The 19,495-nt window shown below is 39.9% G+C and overlaps 1 protein-coding gene across 1 annotated transcript in view; it reads right to left on the reverse strand.

Annotated features, from left to right (window-relative positions):
- Window positions 1-19,495, reverse strand: part of GLI2 (GLI family zinc finger 2) — a 260,165-nt gene that overhangs the window by 7,248 nt on the left and 233,422 nt on the right. The window contains exons 7-12 of the mRNA XM_026707931.2: window positions 18,743-18,956; window positions 17,398-17,511; window positions 11,752-11,883; window positions 8,103-8,252; window positions 6,406-6,570; window positions 2,822-3,103 (exon numbers count right to left, since the gene is read on the reverse strand). Coding sequence (XP_026563716.1) covers window positions 2,822-3,103; window positions 6,406-6,570; window positions 8,103-8,252; window positions 11,752-11,883; window positions 17,398-17,511; window positions 18,743-18,956 — 1,057 coding nt within the window. The remainder of the gene's footprint in view (window positions 1-2,821; window positions 3,104-6,405; window positions 6,571-8,102; window positions 8,253-11,751; window positions 11,884-17,397; window positions 17,512-18,742; window positions 18,957-19,495) is intronic.

Here is a 19,495-nt window from a genome sequence, read left to right on the forward strand (position 1 = left end):
AGTCAACTTTGGGCCTGCTAAGATTTGAACTGCCAAATTTCAGTCAGCCAGCAGTCAGCAGAAGTGGCCTGCAGTACTGCACTCTACCACTGTGCCACTGTGGCTCAACAACATAATGTTGTTATAAGAGGGACTTGGCTAAAATGAACACAGTAATAGAATAATATTTCTGCCACTTCTTAAAATATCCTATATAAATGGTAGGTAGCACTATACAGAGTTCTCAACTTGTAACAGTTCATTCAGTGGTCGTTCAAAGTTACAGTATATTTTGAAAAAAGTGACATGACTGTTTTTCACACTTATGTCGTAGCATCCCCGTGGTCACACACCATCAAAATTCAGACACTTGACAAGTGGTCCATATTTATGATGGTTGCAGTGTACTGGGATCATGACCTTTAGCAATCTTCTGACTAGGAAAGTCAATGGGGAAGCAGGATTCACTTAACAACCATGTTACCAATTGAACAACTGCAGTGATTTACTTAACAACGGTGGCAAGAAAGGTTGTGAAATGAGGCAAAACTCACTTAACTGTTTCACTTAGCAACAGAAATTTTGGCCTCAAGATCTACCTGTACTTAGTTTTGCTGGAAGACATATTTCACACCATAGTGTATCCTAAGCTGAAAATTTCATTCAAAAGAGAATCGCTTGTCTGTTCCACACGATGTCCTCAATTGAGGAATTACCACACCCCCATAAATTTTGGACCAGGGAGGATTTGTCTAATGAATTTTATCATGGGGGTTCTCAATAGGATAGTTAGCTTACTTGTGGAATGCCAAAGATAGAAAGGATGAGAGAGAAAGAATTGGAGACCACTGTAACAGATACTTAACCATAGGCCATCATAGCTCCTGCAGGAAATCTACAGAGATCAACCACACAGCTGGTTTGCTTAGCCACATACACAGGACAAAGCACACTATGTCTTTTGTAAGAGACTTTGACAAAGACAGGGTATTTGCTCACCTTAGTACCGACTGTCCTTGTGAAGTTGAGTAGAAAAAGTTAAGAGAGGAGAAAGAACAGGTTGTTAGAACGCAGACAACACAAAAGGGAAGGGTTGAGGTTATTGATGGAACAAGACATGAGGCAAAAAAATAATAATGGCAGATTAGCAACAGCCGCGGTACAGATAAAAACTGCTCAAATGTCTGTAACATCACATTTATAATCTGTTTTTACACTACCATCAATTTATATAGCACTTTACAGGATCCAAATGTGACAATATGTCTTGATACACAATCAGTACTGATGTCTCATCATGGGGGATCAGAAAATAAGTATTTTCAGAGTATCCAATTCCAGAAATAATTTCACTCCTTCACCCAGATGTCCTGAAGTGAGCTGAAATATATTTTTTAACACTCAAATATACAGAATGTGAAATGTAGCTCTCTATATTATTACTACCATTAAAAATGTATGTCTTATTTAAATATCAGTAATGTACTTCATATTTGTGGTTGACATTTTCTTAGGGATATCTGTTCAACGTATCCTGGTTTTATATTTAATTCAAGTGCACTTTCTGGTATATCACAGCACTGACCTATCTGCTAAATCATATCTGCAATGAATTTAGGTAAGTTTTTCTCAACCTCACCACCTGTCATTTGGTCATGTAAAATCAATGTATTCTGCAGAATACATTGCATCAAATGGTTTAAATATTTGTCAATATTATTAGTCCCAGGTAATAAATGTCAATATTGTTTTTAAAAAACAGTGATTGAGTTTTATTTACTTTTGATTATTTTGGAAAGAACATGCCATGGCCCATATTTTAGCCAGATGAATAAAGCCAGACCAGGCCACACACACATTCATTCACATATAAATATGGGCTTCTTCTGTTGGGAAGAAGAATTTTTATTTAGTATTTAAAGCAATATGTCCTTTTCTCCATCTTTCTTGCTAGAGAGAAGCTCCACTGATTTCTAGTCAAAATTAAGATGAAGAACACAATAGACAAGCTTCTTTTCATCTCATCTTCTCATTCGAGAATGTTCTTGGCCTCATGCTGAAATTCCCAAGTTAGTATGCCTGCCTGTGTCACTGCAACTAAAGAGGAGCAATTGAGGAAAGGCAGAAAAGTGGAACAAATGCTGAGGCGAGTGGTCACAGGAGTAGGAAAGTTCTATCCCAGTTTTGCTAGGATATTTAGAGAGGGTATAATTTGGGGACTGTGTCAAGGATGGGTCATAGAAATCTACAGTTTGGAGCTTCTCACACTGAGTCTTTAAACAGTCTTTTCTTAATAGTTTGGAGAATTAAATGGACAATACTAGGATAGAGCATAATTATGGTTTTGCTTAGAACATTGACATCCGAAAAATAAAGTCTTTGTAGAAAACACTAATACAGTTACCACTCTGGAAATTGTAGCTTTATGTGCTATTAAAATTCAAAATATTATCTCTCTGAGTGTGGACAATTGTATTTCATGGATTTGCTCCTGGGAATCCTTTCACATTTTAATCACAGTGTAATGTAAAAACTAGCCTGCTGTTTTGCTCGTCAGGACAAACAGGTTTCCCATTCTCAGAGAGAAACTCCAAATGTTAATTTTTCATCTTTTGTTTGGCTTATGCAGGAAAATATCTATTATACATGTCTGTGGATGTACGGAGTCTTAAATCTGACATGCAAAAGGATGCTGAAAAAATTGGGAGTGGGCTAAGGCAAATCTAAACTGGGAGATCTGAAAAGATTGTACACCTGTGTGTTTGGGGGTGGAGTTAATATCTATTTGCTACACATTATACAGTACTGTCAATAAGTCAACTAAAGCAAATGCTTCTCTTACCACAGACTTCTCTGTCTTTATTGTTTTGACTTGTAAACTGTCCTCTGTGCCTGTGGTGGTGCTGTTTGCCTCAGCCCGCTCTTCAGTAGACCGGCTGCTCTGCTTGGCACTTGCTTCATTGTCATTGTTTTCCTTAAGGACAGGTGGCCTCAGATGAATGTCATTGCGTTGCTTTTTGGTGACGTGGGCTTCCGGTCCATGCACTGTCTTCACGTGTTTCCTGAGAGAACTGGGGTCTGTGTATCTCTTGGTGCAGCCCGGGATCTTGCAGACATAGGGTTTCTGCCAAAAATAGCAAAGCTGAAGCGACCCAACAAACTGAGAATCAAACAGCTGAGATATGTGGTTTAGTAGCAGTTTTGTGGAGAGAAAATGGTGAGAAGATAAGAAAGGTAAGAAAAGTATGTGAGAAAGGTAATTTTTTTTACATTTAGGCAAGGAAAACCAAAAGCACAGGTACCACAGAGAAGAGGGGGTCAACCTATCCTCCAAGGCACCTGAAAGCAGGACAAGAAGCAATGGTTGGAAACGAATCAAGGAGAACACCAACCTAGAAATAAGGAGAAATTTCCGGACAGTTAGAACAATTAATGAGTGGAAGGACTTGCCTCCAAAAGTTCTGGGTGCTCCAACACTGGAGGTTTTTAAGAAGAGATTAGACAATATTTGTGTGACAGGGTATAGGATTTCCTGCCTGAGCAGGGGGGTTGGACTAGAAGACCTCCAAGGTCTCTTCCAATTTTGTTATTTTGTGACATGGGGCTGATATATTTTAAATATATACCGGTAGCAATTTGTGAACTTATCATAGATACTATCACTACTCAGACAGAAGTCTAGTTTTACAATCTGGGATTGCTGAAGGAGGAACACATTAGGAGTAGATAGCTTGCTTTGTCAGATTTGCTTGGTTTGCAAACAATCTCGACGTGGCCTTCCTTCGGATCTGCTCATAATCTTACTCATAATCTTCTTCTTAGCTATTCATAATCAATGACAGGATGATTTCAGTGTAAGAATCCTGTGTGTGCAAACTCCAAGATGAAAATGAGAAATTGGGAATTGTCACAGGGTCCCAATCAAAGCATTTTAACACTTGGCTCAATAATTGTATTGGAGTGATTTCCATTTGCTCACATTATTGCATTAGTAAGATTAGCATGAGATGTGACTAGGACATGCAAGAAATCTTTTTTGGGAAACTTTTCTTTTGAAATATAATTGGCTTGGGTGGTTGATGGGAGGGAGAGAGACAGCATATTCTACAGAAAACTAGGCGTCGATCTGAACTGGGTTTATAGCCCATCAGATCTCCTTCACATCTCCATCCGCTGTCAAATGGGTAGCTGTTTATGCTGTGGAGTGAAATCCAAAGCCCCACAGTGATTTTTGAAGATGATACGATCACTTTGAAAATTTGAGCCACTGATAACTACAGCACAAATAAACAGTGTTAAGCTCTACAGTTGGAGAGAGAAGCAAGCAAACAAGCAGAAAAGAGACAGTCGTTCCCCCTCCAACCCAAATGCATTTCTTCAAATCTGCTTTCAGCAAGATAATTCTCCTAGCTCCTTCTGAAAGGCTGGATTCATATATTCCAGTAGCTCCTTCTGAAAGGCTGGATTCTGCTTCAGGCAGCTTAAAGACTTTTTCCATTAGATCTTAAAAGGAGACCATCCAAAGAATGCTAGTTTGCTGCTCAGCTTTAGAGCAAAATACTTTTTCTACTTTCCCTAATTCTGATTTAGATATTGCTTTCCACATACACGAAATGTAAAATCTCACTGGTTAATTCACCCCTTTCTAAGATGGATGGGTAAGACTAGAAGGATGGAAACAATCTAGTTTCCCAGGTAAGAAGAGTACCTTATATTCATTCAGTGGCCCTTATGCAGTCCCTGATAAGATTATAGATAGAATCTAGGCACACTAGTCTCTCTAAGAGAGGATGGGTAGTTTAAAAATGTGAAATAATTTTTATGATTAAATATGATTATTAAAAACATTTAATTTTTTAAAATAATTAAATCAACTGAAAATAGAAAGGGTACTTTGAGCAAAAATGTTTAAGATTGAATTCGGGTAGCAGATCCCATTTATCAGAATATAAAAGATGGCTAAGACTATTCCAAAATGGATTAGAAGTTCCTTTATTAAGTATATTCCTATTTTATTGTGATCAGTTCTCTAAAAGCCACCTGGAAAGTTTTATCTTTCTCCTCTCACAAAGCCCCTGAATTGATTCCATTGTTGACATTTTTTCCCTCTCATTTGATGGACATGCAGAGGGATGTACAAATAAACCCAATAACATTACAGTTTCATTTTTTCCACGCAACAAGTAGAAATTAACCTCAAATTAGCAACTTTTTTAAACAATGTGTCCTTTGCTAAGTGCCCAAAGAGATAATAACGAGAAGCCAAGCATTGTTTCCTTAGGGAGGAAAGTATACAATTTAGATCTGCTCAAAAAAAGGTCCATTTAAAGCTTCTACCATTTTTGCCTTTGAGGAAAGAGAAACATAAAAGCCTCAGGAGAGAGAGAGCAGGGGGGAGCGGGGAGGGAGAGAGAGAGAGAGAGAGAGAGGAAAAGAGAAAGAATTGAGAGTTTTATAATAATCCCATCTGGAGCATGAATTGCCTTCTTGGTGAATCTACCTAGCTAGGTGTGAGCTGTTCTCGAGCAGACTAGAATACTTTGACTCGTTGGTCTACTTTGGGTGCAACTACAACTTTGGCTTATCTTAATTTTCTGCCCACACCTCCCTTTCTTAGGGAGAAAAATTTCCCTTACTTGATGATCAAGGGTTTCAATGGCTCTACTTCTTACCATTGCTAACCTTCTGCCACCAACACAGGTTTTTTTGCCTTCCAGCCATACATTAACAAACATGAGATTTGTTAAGAAAAATATTTGTTCAAAAGGAAGCGGTGAGGTGGCAAAAGAGCTTCAAAAAGCACAAGGGTCCATCACTGACAATGATCCCCAAGTTTTTGAATCCAATATCACTTTTAAAACCTTGTGTTTAGATTGTTCTACTTGTTCATGATAAAGTATACCTATGATTAGATTATAAATTAATGTTACCCAGTCCCAGCGGTTTTTCAGAACTCTGGAGCATTTCCCCTTACTGTCCTTTGCTTAATTAGTGGTAATATAAGTTTCAACCTCAGCATTAGCCATTTGCAGCAGACCATCACATGTTGTTACAATAAATGCAATTTCCTGACCTTCCCCAGTTACTAATAATGGATCTTAATTAGCAAAGAGGACTACACAACATTTGTCTTGTGGGGCAGCCCCTACACACTCCCAAGGCCATCCGTTTCATTTAGTTTTAGGCACTCAGACAGGCAAGCTTGGTGAATTTATTTCTCAAATATGCCAACTAAAATTGAGCAGGAGGAATACCTCAATCTGGGCCAATTTGTATGAGAACATGTGTGGGTATTAAACTAGCATCATCTCCCCTTCCAGCACAATAAATATGAAAAAGTCACTATGGCATGATTATAATACAAATTGCTGCATATTATTATCAACATTAAAAAAAATATTTTTGGGGGTGAAGGACATTCCCTACCTCGTTGGAATGTGTTCTGTTCTGGTGTTTTGCTCGATCAGAAGCATTGGAAAAGGCCTTATTGCATCCCTCGTGTTCACAGACATAAGGTTTTTCTCCTGTGTGTGACCTCAGGTGTGTCTTTAAGTTCTCTAGCCGTGAATAGGCTTTGGAGCAACCTTCAAACTAAAAAAAGAGAGAAAAGAAAATTGGAGTGTTAATCAGCTGGAGGCATTTTTCCATCTCATCTGGTTTTAATCTCTCTTGAAGAGAATAAATCCCAGGCAGATCTTAGCTTTCATGAGGCGTCTGAGACAGAAAAGGTCCTCCCCCCTTTTTCTTTTTTTTTAATGCAATTTGTAATCTGGGCAACTGATGGAAAGCAGGTGCTTGTACTTTTAAGACCAGCCCACTCATTGGGGCTCTCTTTATGCACAATTTTTATGCAAGGAGCATTCCTGTTACAGTCTATGTTTAGAACTGGGCTGCAGGTCTGGACTTCAGAGATCTAGATAAGTCACTAAACTAAGCAAGTCACTAAAACCTTTAACCAACACATTGCAATTCTGAATACAAACTTCCATATTTGAGCAGGGCAGCTGGCCAATCCTGTTTCCTATTTGTATGCCCGGATCTCAGTATTCGATGGGATTGTCTTCCATCCAATTCTTTACACTGAATAAGGATGCAAGCGGAATGCTGTAACCTGGCCTTCTGTTTGATATCCTATTCCTTATCTCAGTTGACTTTTAAACAACAAGGGCAGGCTGAGACATGTTACACAATGAACCCGAACACTTCTTCACTAAATGAGTTTTTAATGTAGATTATGGCTGTGTGTGGAAAGAAGTCTTTTGCTCTGAAGTTAAAAGTGCAAATAGAGTCACAGCTGGCTAGATGCTACCATCCCTAGATGCAGAAGACATTGCTTTAACCATTGGGGTTATCAAATTGCTTTGTGGCGTTTCATATAAAGAGCACATCTAAATGGGCGACATGAATCAGACCTAATTAATTTAACAGGAGACCAGTGAAAGGAGGAAAATAGGAGCCTTGCTCACTGGATGTGTTTGTGAAGCAAGGTCCTTTTTGCAATTCAAGCAATCCAGTTGCTCTCTTTGTGAAATCTGTTTTGCTAATCTGCAGGAGACAGTGGCACACAGCATAAAGTCTCCTCCTGATTGGGAGCAGTTTTTGCTCTTTTGCTGGATATGCAGCGGACATTTGCTGGATATTATATACTTAATAAGCACAAGTGTATAGAGAGTAAAAAATGCAGGGCTATTCTTCATATACTGAAACCTGCTCTGTGCTGTTGGCCACACGTGGGGGATTGTAGTATTGGAGACACTTGGGATCAGAGTGTGGGGTTATCTTAATCATCTGTCAAACATCTTTTCTTCCCCTCCTTCTGCACCAGACCCCACCTCTCAAAGAAATCCTGGGTTTTTCTCTACCTTGAGGTAACAGAGACCTTCCCTCCAATCAGATCCAAATGAGAGAGAGAGAGATCCTCTTTCCCTTCCCTGCCACTGAAAGGGTCTTCCTCTCATTCTCTCAGTGCTATGGCAGAGGAGTTTACATGTTTGATCTGCTCCAGATTGCAACACACCCCTGATCTGCTTGTGTTAGATGAGGAAGTTGAGAGGCACATGCCTGCAGTAGCTTGTTTGCCAACGCCTCAGGCTGAGCACACTTCCGCAGTGACACTCTCTTACCGTGCACTTGTGGGGTTTTTCTCCAGTATGCCTTCGCATGTGCACCACTAGCATGTATTGTGCTTTGAAAGGCTTCTGTTCCCGGGTACATTCCTGCCAGCGACAAACAAACTCCTTCTTCTCCCCATGAATATGATCATTGTTGATGTGCTGAAAGACAAGAAGAAGAAGCTGGACTGTGAAACGAGAGGCTCGGCATCCCCAAGTCACTTCTGCCAGGAAGATGGAAGGACATCTTATTGTGCTCCAGGCTCTCCTTGACAGGTTTCCTGAGTGTTCTGGATTGCCCTTAGATGAATTGAATCCTGTCACTGTATTATTCATGCAGTTGTTCTGGTTAATGGGCTTAGTTAAGTGTCATTTATGTCTTTTTCTTTTGGGTGCCTTCAGTCAATGTTGACTCCTGATGAATGCCTGGAGAAATCCCTGCAATTTTTCGCTTTTGAGAACCAGCTTGTTGTAGTGCCTTAAGGCATCAGGCTAGAAACTGGGAGACCATGAGTCTAGTCCCACTGTAGGCACAAAGCCAGTGGGGTGACCTTACACCAGTACTTCTTTTTTTTCACTTCTGAAAAACCTTGACGAGAAAACTTCAGGGGCTGACTGACCCAGGCATTTGCCAGGAGTGAACACTGATTTGAAGGCCTCCAAAAAAAAGAAAAAAGAAAGAAAGAAAAAAAATGTTCTATTTTAAACTTCACCCTGCAATTTGCTCAGAGGAGGTTTGGCTTCAAAAGGCAGTATCAGATAGTTCAGAATATATCAATATACATGTTTAATTGGGGAAATCCTTCTGCCCTCCGGATGCTTTGTGTTATGGATTCATACACGTGTTGTCTTCACGATCCACAGCGACAATAAAACCTGGTCAGAGAAACATTTAGAGCATAAGAATTCCTTAATTTTAATACTGTTCTGGTTCAAACTCTTTTCAAGTGAAATATACAATCGCCAGTTATTTAGGTCAGTTTGCTACATTTATAGCCTACTGTTCCAACGACAGCTTTGAAGCAGTTTGTTATTTTTTTCAGGACTTGTCATTCAGGCAACGTGCAGGAACAAGCTTCTTTTGCTCTGTGTATTTGTAGAATGCAATTTAAGGACATTTTCAGATTGCAGACAGCTTTGAGCAAATTTCAGTTCTATTACAAGTTCATTTTTGCATCAACATAAAGAAAGTAAGGGTTAACATGTTCCCAAAATGAGGTCTAAACAGAGCATTGCTAATACGAAAGCCCAGAAGGAATAATTTAAATCTATAGCATAAAAAAAACTGTGATTCTTCCTTATTGTGATAATAGGGCAATTCTTATTTGATGTTGCTCACTTGCTCATTCCCTTAGATCTATAAGAACATCTTCTTTGGGCTACTAGGTATTGCCCATATAACAACTCTGGCCAACATATGTTGGTTTAATAGGCATTTTACTGCTTCAAGAGATCTGTAGGTTTTTGGATGGGGTATTGCCTGAGATTTCTCGCACTCACATCAAACAGAATTATAAGGTTGCTTCAGAAAAAATCATGACAAATAATGAAGTATCTAAGTGGAAAATGTGCAATGTGCATACAGCTATTAAGAAAAAAAAGGAAGGAGATAAGGGTATAAGGAGTGTACTGCAGAATCATATGTGGGTGCCATGTAATTCAGCCATACAAAGGGTTGGTCTTCTGTGGTGACAGTCGCACAATGAAATTGACCTGACTGAATGCTTAGAACCCCAAAGGTATCTGCTACTACAGAGTGTGGAGATCTGGGACTAGGCCAGGGGTGTCAAAATCACATTGTTACGGCACTGTCATGTGATATATTGTGACTTTCCCCGCCTTCGCTAAACCAGGTGTGGGCATAGTCAGCGTGTGATGCATCTGGCCCGCGAGTTTGATAGCCCTGGACTAGGCAGTAAGACCAGCTCCATTTCGTGAACTGACATTACCTCTGTCTGTCAGCAGCCTCCACCTAGCGATGCATTGTTGAAAATGATCCCAGATTAAACAGTTGTTGAAAAAAAAAAATCCTAAATCGCTTGTAACAGGATAAGTGGATGGCAGAAGGACAAATCCTGTGTTTCTGTATTTTTCAATATAAAGTATCCTCAGATCTATAAGATTTCAGGGGACCCCAGTTCTAAGGTTGCAAAAGTACAGGCCATCACTAGAGACTCACATAACTTTTCTGGCATCTAGTAATTTTTCTGGGTTCTTGTAGCCCAAACCTGATAAATCTAATTTTACTCAAATATTAAACTGCTAAGGAGTTAAATTGAAATATTAAATCTTGTATTAAGGTTGATTTTATTACTACATTTTAGGAAAAATATAATTACATATAATTATCCGTATCTCAAAAAAAATATGAAACAAACCATTTCGCAGCCATAGAATTGTTTCTAGATATAAAGTCTTAAAAGGCAGTACCTGAAGGGCTTCTTAGAATCTGGATTTCTTTTCCATTTAACACTGAGATTTAACATGTGTGCTGCATCCCTAGAGGCACACAACTCAGACGAGCCTGGATACTTTAGAGGAGAAGCACTCATGTGAAAGCAACACTTTCCTTAATAACTGCACACAGCACACACTCTCATGTTATCTTTCTAAATTCTTCATATGCATTCCTGTCTAATACTTTGCAGCAGCATGTCTTCCCTGGCTCAGGGCTCTCCTGATTATACTTCAATTGACTTTTACTTTTCAGAGTTCTGCAAAACTCCTTTTATTTTAGATAGGCTAAAAAAAAAGCCCTTTCCTTTTCTCTGTAGAATTTAGAACAACATTCTTTTAGAGTAGAATTATCTTGCGACTTCTTTGTAATTTCTTTGATGAAAAATAATGAGCATAATGGCAAGCCATGGCATGACACTCTTTGCCTATCAGAAGTTGTTTACATGAACAGTTTTGGGCAATTCTGGGCGAACAGTATTGCATTTGAATAGGAAAAACCCATTTGCACAAACAATGATGAACTGGTTTGCTGAGAATCAAAAGCAGAAGTAAACAATTGGCTTGTATGTATTGTTATGAAGGAAGGAGGAGGAGTGAATAGAGATAAGTACCTACAAGGTGGGAGCAAATGACAATCCAAGCATCATGGCATCAGCTCTGCCTCAGGTGTCATTTTGTAACATATAATTACTTTGTGTGGGTCATGGTATCATGATTCAAATCACCTTTGATTTGACCATCATAACGACTCTTGGGTCATGCTCACATGTTAGGCAGGACAAGGAAGCGAACATGACTGTGAGTGCCAGGAGAATAGAGTGTCAAGTAGAAGTAGTCCTGCTTGTCTCTTCAGTGCATCTCTTCATTGCACAATCAACACAAGACTGGATCCTCAGTAATTAGTCCACCAAGGTTTTCAGATTACAATAAAGTCCAGCAACAGATCAGTATTGATCCCAGAAGGCTGTGTGGGGCAACAGTTATTCTTTCATGCTGGCTGCTGAGAAAAATGGAAAACTATCCAAGACTTTCCTGCAGCTACATTCTCCTGAACATTTAACTTCATTTGGCAAGGTTTACTTATGCCCAGCTGGATCATTTTTAAAGCTTTGTAGTTTGAGTATTGGCTGTGCAACTCACATGACACGATGGGAGGCTAAATCCTCAATCCAAGAGTTTAGGTCTCTTTTCTAAGAACACTTACGTGGACCAGCTGCTCCTGCGTATCATACTCCTTTGTACAACCTTCCCAGTGACAGTTGGTCTCATAAATAACTTCAGGCTCCTGCTTGCATTCATCCTTATCAAGTTCTTCTTTCAAGTCTGTCAGAAGTTCCTGTAAGATATAAAACATTTTAAGTACGATGGACTGGCTTTACCAGAAATCCTCAGTCACCCATAGATTAGCTAACAGGTGCTATTGTGTGAGAGAAGGGAGCATTCCTGACCAGCTTAAGAGGACCTGCACTGAGATATACTTGCATGAAGAGACAAGTGCCATAAAGCTGGCCAATCGGTTGAAAACCTGAACAGATATTCCTCATTGTATTGAAGGCACATCTTCCGCCTGGATGTTTGACAGCTATTTTATTTCTCTCTCTGACTTTCTTAAAACTCATTTTGCTCTCAAAAATTGATGCGGCTTTTTATTGTGCATATTCGTTAACAAAACTTAAGGAACAAATATTAAGTACAAACAAGAGCTAGGTTCTGCAAAGTCAAACTGTAAAGGACGAAAGCTGATACAAATGATTTAAAATAGCACAGGTAAGGTTTTTTTTTTTTTTAAGTTGGGTTGCTTTGTGTGTAAACGTGGCATCAGGACATTCCTTGAAATGGAAGGAAAAGGGAAGGCCACTGGCCAAAGATGTTTAGCAGGCATGCAGGAAGATACTCCTTTAAAGATTTAAATCCTAAGCCATTTGCTGCTTTAAAAGGCAAACAGTAGCACTTTAAAAAAGGCACTCGAACAAACAGTGAAGAATGTAAGATGTATAGCAGGGGTCTTCAAACTTGACAGCTTTAAGACTTGTGGATTTCAAATCCCAGAATTCCTCCTCCAGTCATGTTAGCTCAGGAATTCTGGGAGTTGAAGTCCACAAGTCTTAAACTTGCCAAGTTTGAAGACCCTTGATGTATAAGAAATCTGCCTCTGCTTCTATTGTGGACAAATGTGGATAATTTACTCCCAACAGAATCTATGATGGCACAAATGCAAATATCAAGTCGAGTCTAGCCAGGGCCTTGCTTCCTCTTAAACACCCATAGCACTATAGCAGGAAGAGTGCTATATTTATTCAGCCTGCAAGGCGATCAGGAATGGGGACCTTCACTTCTCTTTTCTTGAATTGTTAAAATACCCTGGGTTTTTCTCCAGGGCTTTCTAGAATAGGGGTCCCCAACTGTTTGGAATTGGGTTGTGGAAGTGGCAGGTGAGTGTGTGCATGCTCCATTTGTGTGAGCTGCACATACATGCATGCTTGCCGGATGCTCTTGTGAAAACCTTCTCCCGCCCGCCCCAACCTGGAAAGGTTGGGGAACTGTCTTAGAATACCAAAATAATTACACTTTTTGGTGATCAGAACTTTATGAACAGCTCTGCTTGACATGAATGTGAGAAGACTGGAGAAGTAGGAGCAAAGTTACACACTTAACCTAACTTAACATCACTTTCATGCCTTTCACATAATCAGGTGACCACATGATAATCCAGCAACCCGTTGCTGAAGGAGAAGCCTCTTACAATGCGCCTATGGTGCAGTGAACAGGAAGGATATTTCCATCATTCATGACAAAAGAAGAAAATACTCAGTGGCTACTTTATACCTCAAATAAAATCAATTCAAACCTCTCCCTTCATTGGTATGAAGGGAGGCCACAAGAAAAAGTGCTCTGGACCAGAAATCTATAGCTAGGAAAATGGATAAAGTCTGACATTTGAATTTTACACCAGCTGCAAGTTCCAGAAACAGCCCTAAAGATAAGCATAACCAGACTATGCCTATTTGCAAGAGGTTATAGCTGAGATATCAGACAAATCACATGAAAGAATCATGTGGGCCCTAACTTTCCAGATCCAGTCCCAGCCTGCAAACGTTTCAAGAGGAGAGTGATCCCATCAAGAACTGATCAAAAACAATCTCCTATAAAGTGTATAATAGATGAGATAGAATATAGGATGCTCAGTTGAAGAGAATGAAAAGCACAATTTGAAAACAACGTGCCGACATCTGAAACAGACCTCCAGTGTTCTCCAGAAAAAAGCACAAGGAGAAAAAGTATTCTTTCATCGCTTCAACATTTCATGGTACGAGCCAAAGAAATCAATGCAATTCTCAAGAAACACTTCAAACATAACACAAGTGTATGGTGCATATGCATTTTTTGGAGGACTGAGCTTGTATATCACAGACTGATGGGTATGTCCAGCATCAATCAAAAGCGATGACAGGAACTATGCATTCTATGCTTAGGCAGCCTCTGACCTGGATGCTGCTGCATGTAACCCTGGATCAACAAAAGGAGTTGCACAGGCCAATAACCACCACCTTCAGGAGGTCCCTAGAGAAACCCTTCAGATTTTCCTGTCTGCTTCCACAATTCTGTTCAAGATTACTGAAAGGAGTGGGATGAAAGAGAGAGAGAAAGAGAGAGAGGGAGGGAGGGAAGGGGAGGGGGAATGGGAATGGGTGTCACTGCTGGGCGTGCATATGAGCATGTTTCAGCTCCCAACTGCAGGCTGCCCACCTATGTTTAAAAGAAATCTGACAGAAGTTTGTCCAGCTTTGCGGTTAATTACACTTTATTTACTTAAAACATTTATATAACCTCTCATCTTATAACCAATTGTGGGCAGCTCCCAACCAAAAGTAAAAATAACATAAATGCTATAATAAAGCTATAGAACTTAGTGTAGGACTCATGATAGTCTTTTATTCTTTATTTCTCCAGCGTAAATTTAAAACAACTGACAATTCAAACTCCTTAAAATAAAAAATTATCCTCAGAAAGATCCGTTTTATCAAGGATTGAATTAAAAAAGGACTCTTCCAGACTAGGCTGTTTTCCAATTTTGATGAAAAAGTTAAGCATAATGCAGTCTTTAGTCCTAAATTTTCCAGTGTCCTTACAATGCTGCTTTTATTTTTATTATGCCCATACAGAGCTTTGAATACACTGATATAAAAGCATCCATAATCCTACTTAATATCTGACTATTTCAATATCAGTTGGTTTTCAGGATATGCTGGGGATTGCCTCTAGGTGCAACACTTCATTCATTAATAAAGTTTCAAACTGAATCAATAAAAGGCTTGTTTTATTATTTTATTCTTTAGGTCCTCATGGTGATTTCTTGTCACGACTCTGAATTTTATACAATTCTTTAAAGGCTGTAGATTGGATTAATTAGCCAAAACCACCTACTGTTGATTGCTTATTATAAAATGCTGGGAAAATCCAGACTACTTATATAAATCATTTTTATAAACTACCCTAATTTTTGACAAGTTAGGGTAGCACAGAGGTAAACAGTTAGTCAAGGAATAGCAAGTACATGTTGTAATGCATTGGGAAGGATACTGCTCAAAATTGTCCAGTATTAATTGACCAAGAGTGCCTGCAGGAGAGCATGTCAGAAGAATCAAGATAGTGACTGTGATGGGAGCCCTGTCCTTATTTTTTTACATGGGTCATCTACTTCCTCCCACTAAAGAGTGTTCTAATTTTGTATTGTATAGTTTTAGAGCACAGTTGGGCTGTTGATGACAATGCAATGCTGCAAAACTTGCCATTTTTTACACCTAGCTTTCTGTTCTAAGGGCATAATAGCTTCTATTGAACAAGTATATCAGGAGTACAGTAGCAATAGCAATAGCACTTAGACTTAGATACCACTTCAAAGTGCTTTACAGCCCTCCCTAAGCAGTTTACCGAGTCAGCATATTGCCCCAACAATCTGGGTCCTCATTTTACCTACCTCGTAAGGATGGAAGGCTGAGTCAACCTTGAGGTGGTGAGTGCCGAACTGCCGGCAGCTGGCAGTCAGCAGAAGTAGCCTGCAGTACTGCATTCTAACCACTGCACTAATATACTCCTATTTATAGTATTAAATACTCATATTTTCAAAGAATGGCCCTGACATGCTGCAGAAAGTCTAGGGTGACCTTTCGAGCTGAAAGAAGGTACACATTCCTGTGTTATGCTTTTGCGTTGCTGTTTACAATGCAGACAAGCATCTGAAGCAGTGATTCTACACTTCTATAAAGTTGAATTAATCGGAAATCAACTTAGGTCTATATTACAGAATGGCACATAGGTACACACAAAAGGTACACACAAAAGAAATTTTAAAAATTGGGCCTTTCTAGGAAATGGGCTTTTGTGAAACATATGTATGGATATGGATATGTCACATGGAAATATTATGGAGTACCTGTAAAATGTTTTCAAGGGGAGTTCTAAATGTAAAATGTGTGAAGAAATCCATGCTTAGCCCCAGATGCCAAATACCAGAATCTGGATCTCCAATGGCAGATGGAATTACTGCACCTTGGATGCCCCTTACATTCCTGTACAAATTCTTTTTCCCCGGGAGAGAGGAAATCCCCTTTTCCCGTCTCTTGGCGTAAGGTAGCTCTCTGGTTTGATTATGCTGGGACTAAAGCAGGATTGTTGTTTCAGATCCTGTGTTGTTTTGCTGTCTTTGTATGCTGAGCAGTTCCCAAACCAAATGCTCTAGAGAGATGTCTTTTTGCCCTAATTGTGCTGACTACAGCATGTTTATCTTTCCCAGATATGCTATCTTCATCAATTTTACCAGCCCCCTGATGATTGCACATGTTGCTGTCCCCATGCATCATGCCAAAACCCGCTTCTGAACTGGAACTGAAAGAGAAATTTGTCATAAACTCTTCTGTTGGCTTGACAATAGCAAGACTCATATTTCATGAAAATGAAGTGCCTAGAGCACTCCCAATAGTTTACAGTTGTGATAAAGAACCGTCAGAGAGTGTGTCAGCCATTAAGCCGCCTGGAACTCAGCAGTTCTGATAAGGACACAGAAACCGGTGGGCCTTTCTGGGTGTCAAATACTGTGTCACCGGGGTAAAGGATGCTGCTCTCAGCAATTGCTTCCTGAAGAGGAACAAGTCTCTTATTGGGGGCTTCCTATTGTGACACAAGTTCTTCTTGTCATCTAACTTTGCTCTCCGATACCATTATCACTTGCTTAGCGAGTCAGGAGTGTCAAACATCTTTCTTCTGGTTGCTTAGATGCAGTGTGACATGTCTGTTGAAAAAAATGCCATGACCAACATGTTCTTTTCCAATAGAAATCTGCAATCATGTTGAGATGTGGGAAGGAGATCATTGATCTTGAAACATTCTCACTGATACATTTTGTCTAGAAACCCCCAGTCATTCCAGCCTATGCAACTTTCAAAGTGCTTTCTATTCAGGATGCGAACTGCAAATTTGCCGAATTCTGATCACTGAATCCCATACTCAGAATGAAACTGTCCCTGACATTCTCGAGGGTGTGTGCCTATTTAATGTCAAAAAAGAATGTCATTTGCATGGCATCAATCTTTGCAATAAACAATTTCAAATAATTTTAGATGAAACAGCCAAGGAAAAACATATTGCTAATGACCCAGCACCTAAAAAGAACATTTTCCAATTCCAGCATGGCTCTATCACTTAATGTATTTCAAAGACAATGTACACCCCACACTTGAGGTTGCTGCCTTCTTCCTCACTGCAAATTCATAATTTGCTCAAAGAGTGGTGGGTTACAAAATTCTAGCTAATCAATCCAAGCGCTGAATGTAGTCTTTCCTTTAAGAGTTACCTGAGTCGGTGGAGAAGCTGGTGGTAGAATCTCTGTTTCAGTCTTGACTTTACTGCGTTTATGAATTACTGGATTGACTGTGCTGCTAACGGCCGATTCACTGCTTTGCTTGTTCTAGTAAAGCAAAAATAAAATGATGATGAGTTAAGTGGTCATGATCCACGTGCTTAAGTAAATGCAGCATTGTGGCATTGTAATTGACCGAAATCGGTCAGTTTCAGATGACTGATAAGCAGCTGCTGTACATCAGGATGAAAATGAATCCAGGAAAAGAAAATATGTTTTTTTTTCCTCTTAAAGCCTGCCTTCATTTTCTGAATATTATTATGCTCAGTGAAATATCCCTTGTAATGTATTTCACCCAGAAATGTACAGTATTATTGTTTGTCTGTGATGGACAAACTACATTATTATTTTTCAAGGTAGCAGCCCCTGGGTCAGAGAGGGTCACTTAAAATCATGGGTCTGGCTCTTGGAGATCTCCAAGGCTGTTGATAAATGTTACATTTTAATGCATCCGTAAAGGAAAATTATTATTCATGTTGGCAACAATTCTGTGAATTGTGTTTGAAATTAAGCCAAATATCATCTAGGTCCATTCATTTTGGAGTTTCAGCACAACACATCACAATCAGATGCTGACTTTGACCAACATATGTTGTGTTCCCCTAATTTAAGGTTCAGGATAGCCCTGCTACTGAGGAATAAATCTTCATCTCCATTAAAAAGAAACCCTTTGAATAGCAAACACTTTACAGTGTTATTTTTCACACCCCACCTCACATGACAGCACAATTGCTTGAACTAGCTACTTCAGTATGAATTGGATTAACAGTACAGATTTCACCGCATCCATATTCCAGTAAACTGGGAATTTCAGTTTACTTTAACTGATTCATCTGCACTTTGGAGACAAATAGCTTCATTCATTCCAAGTAGATACATTCAGTCACTTGCCAACTAAAAGGCACTCTGTCATCAGAACGCTACCTGATGAAGGGCAAATACATATATTAAGTTGATCTTGTAGCAACCCAGCTGCTTCATAATCTGAGTACCAGTTCATTTCATGGCAGATCACTGCAGTTCATCAGCATTCACTGCTGGAGATGCACGAGCACTGAGACACCATTGGCCAAGGGTAAGAGCACTCTATGAGGGGGGGGGGCATCCAGAACTGGGAAGACTTGGGATGCCAATGATTTAACATAAAAAGCAAGGGTGGTGATGAGTGAAATTTACAAGGCAATTGAAAAGATTAATGCTAAGAGACTCACCTGGGTTTTGTGAAACCGCTTTCCACAAAACCACCTGAAACCCTGCCAGAAGCTGATGAGGATCCTACCTGGCTGGACTCAGCGATGCAGTTGCTGCTGTTGCTGATCTGAGCAGGAGAAGAGTTGACCGAGATGACAGCCACATGCTGCCGGGCAGGGAAAGTTGGAGATGGCTGTAGAAAAGGAGGGGTATGTCCAAATGCTGAGCTCAGGCCTCTTTGCTGGTTCAGAATTTGTTGGTATGTCACTGGGTTGATCGGATGAGGGAAGGTAAAGGCAGGACTGGAGAGAAGGAAGAAAGATCAAACTGGATTGGTGGAGCCTTTAACAATTACAATAAATCACCGAAGTTTGCTAAGGGCAGTCGCTGAGTTGAAATCAGCCTGGCTGGGCTACTTCTTCCTCTAAACAGCAGGTTGTCCCATGCATGTCTTACTTTTGAATCTTAAAATATTTGCTTGCAAAATAGGTAGAAATAACAAATGAGTTGGATCCCTAATGAAGATCAGGGGTGTCAAACTGGATTTCTTGGAGGGCCGGATCAGCATTGTAGTTGTCCTCCGTGGGCTGACTGGGGTTGGGGAGGGGAAGAGGGTGAATGCCCCCTGTGTCCCATTTTGGCCGGTAGAGTGCTGCAGGAGGCAGTCCAGTTCAAAAATGGGGCGCATGGGGGCAGCCTGTGCCTCCCCCTGCGCCTCATTTTTGCTAGGAAAGGTACCGTGACCCGGTCCTTTGCTATTTCCAGGCCAGATATAAGCATCCTGCGGGCCGGATTCACAAGCCTTGAGTTTGACACCCCTGTTTTAGATTATTACATTTTC

This window comes from Pseudonaja textilis, chromosome 1, assembly GCF_049901715.1.
Source record: "Pseudonaja textilis isolate UNSWEBS1 chromosome 1, rPseTex1.2, whole genome shotgun sequence".
Taxonomy (NCBI): Eukaryota; Metazoa; Chordata; class Lepidosauria; order Squamata; family Elapidae; genus Pseudonaja; species Pseudonaja textilis.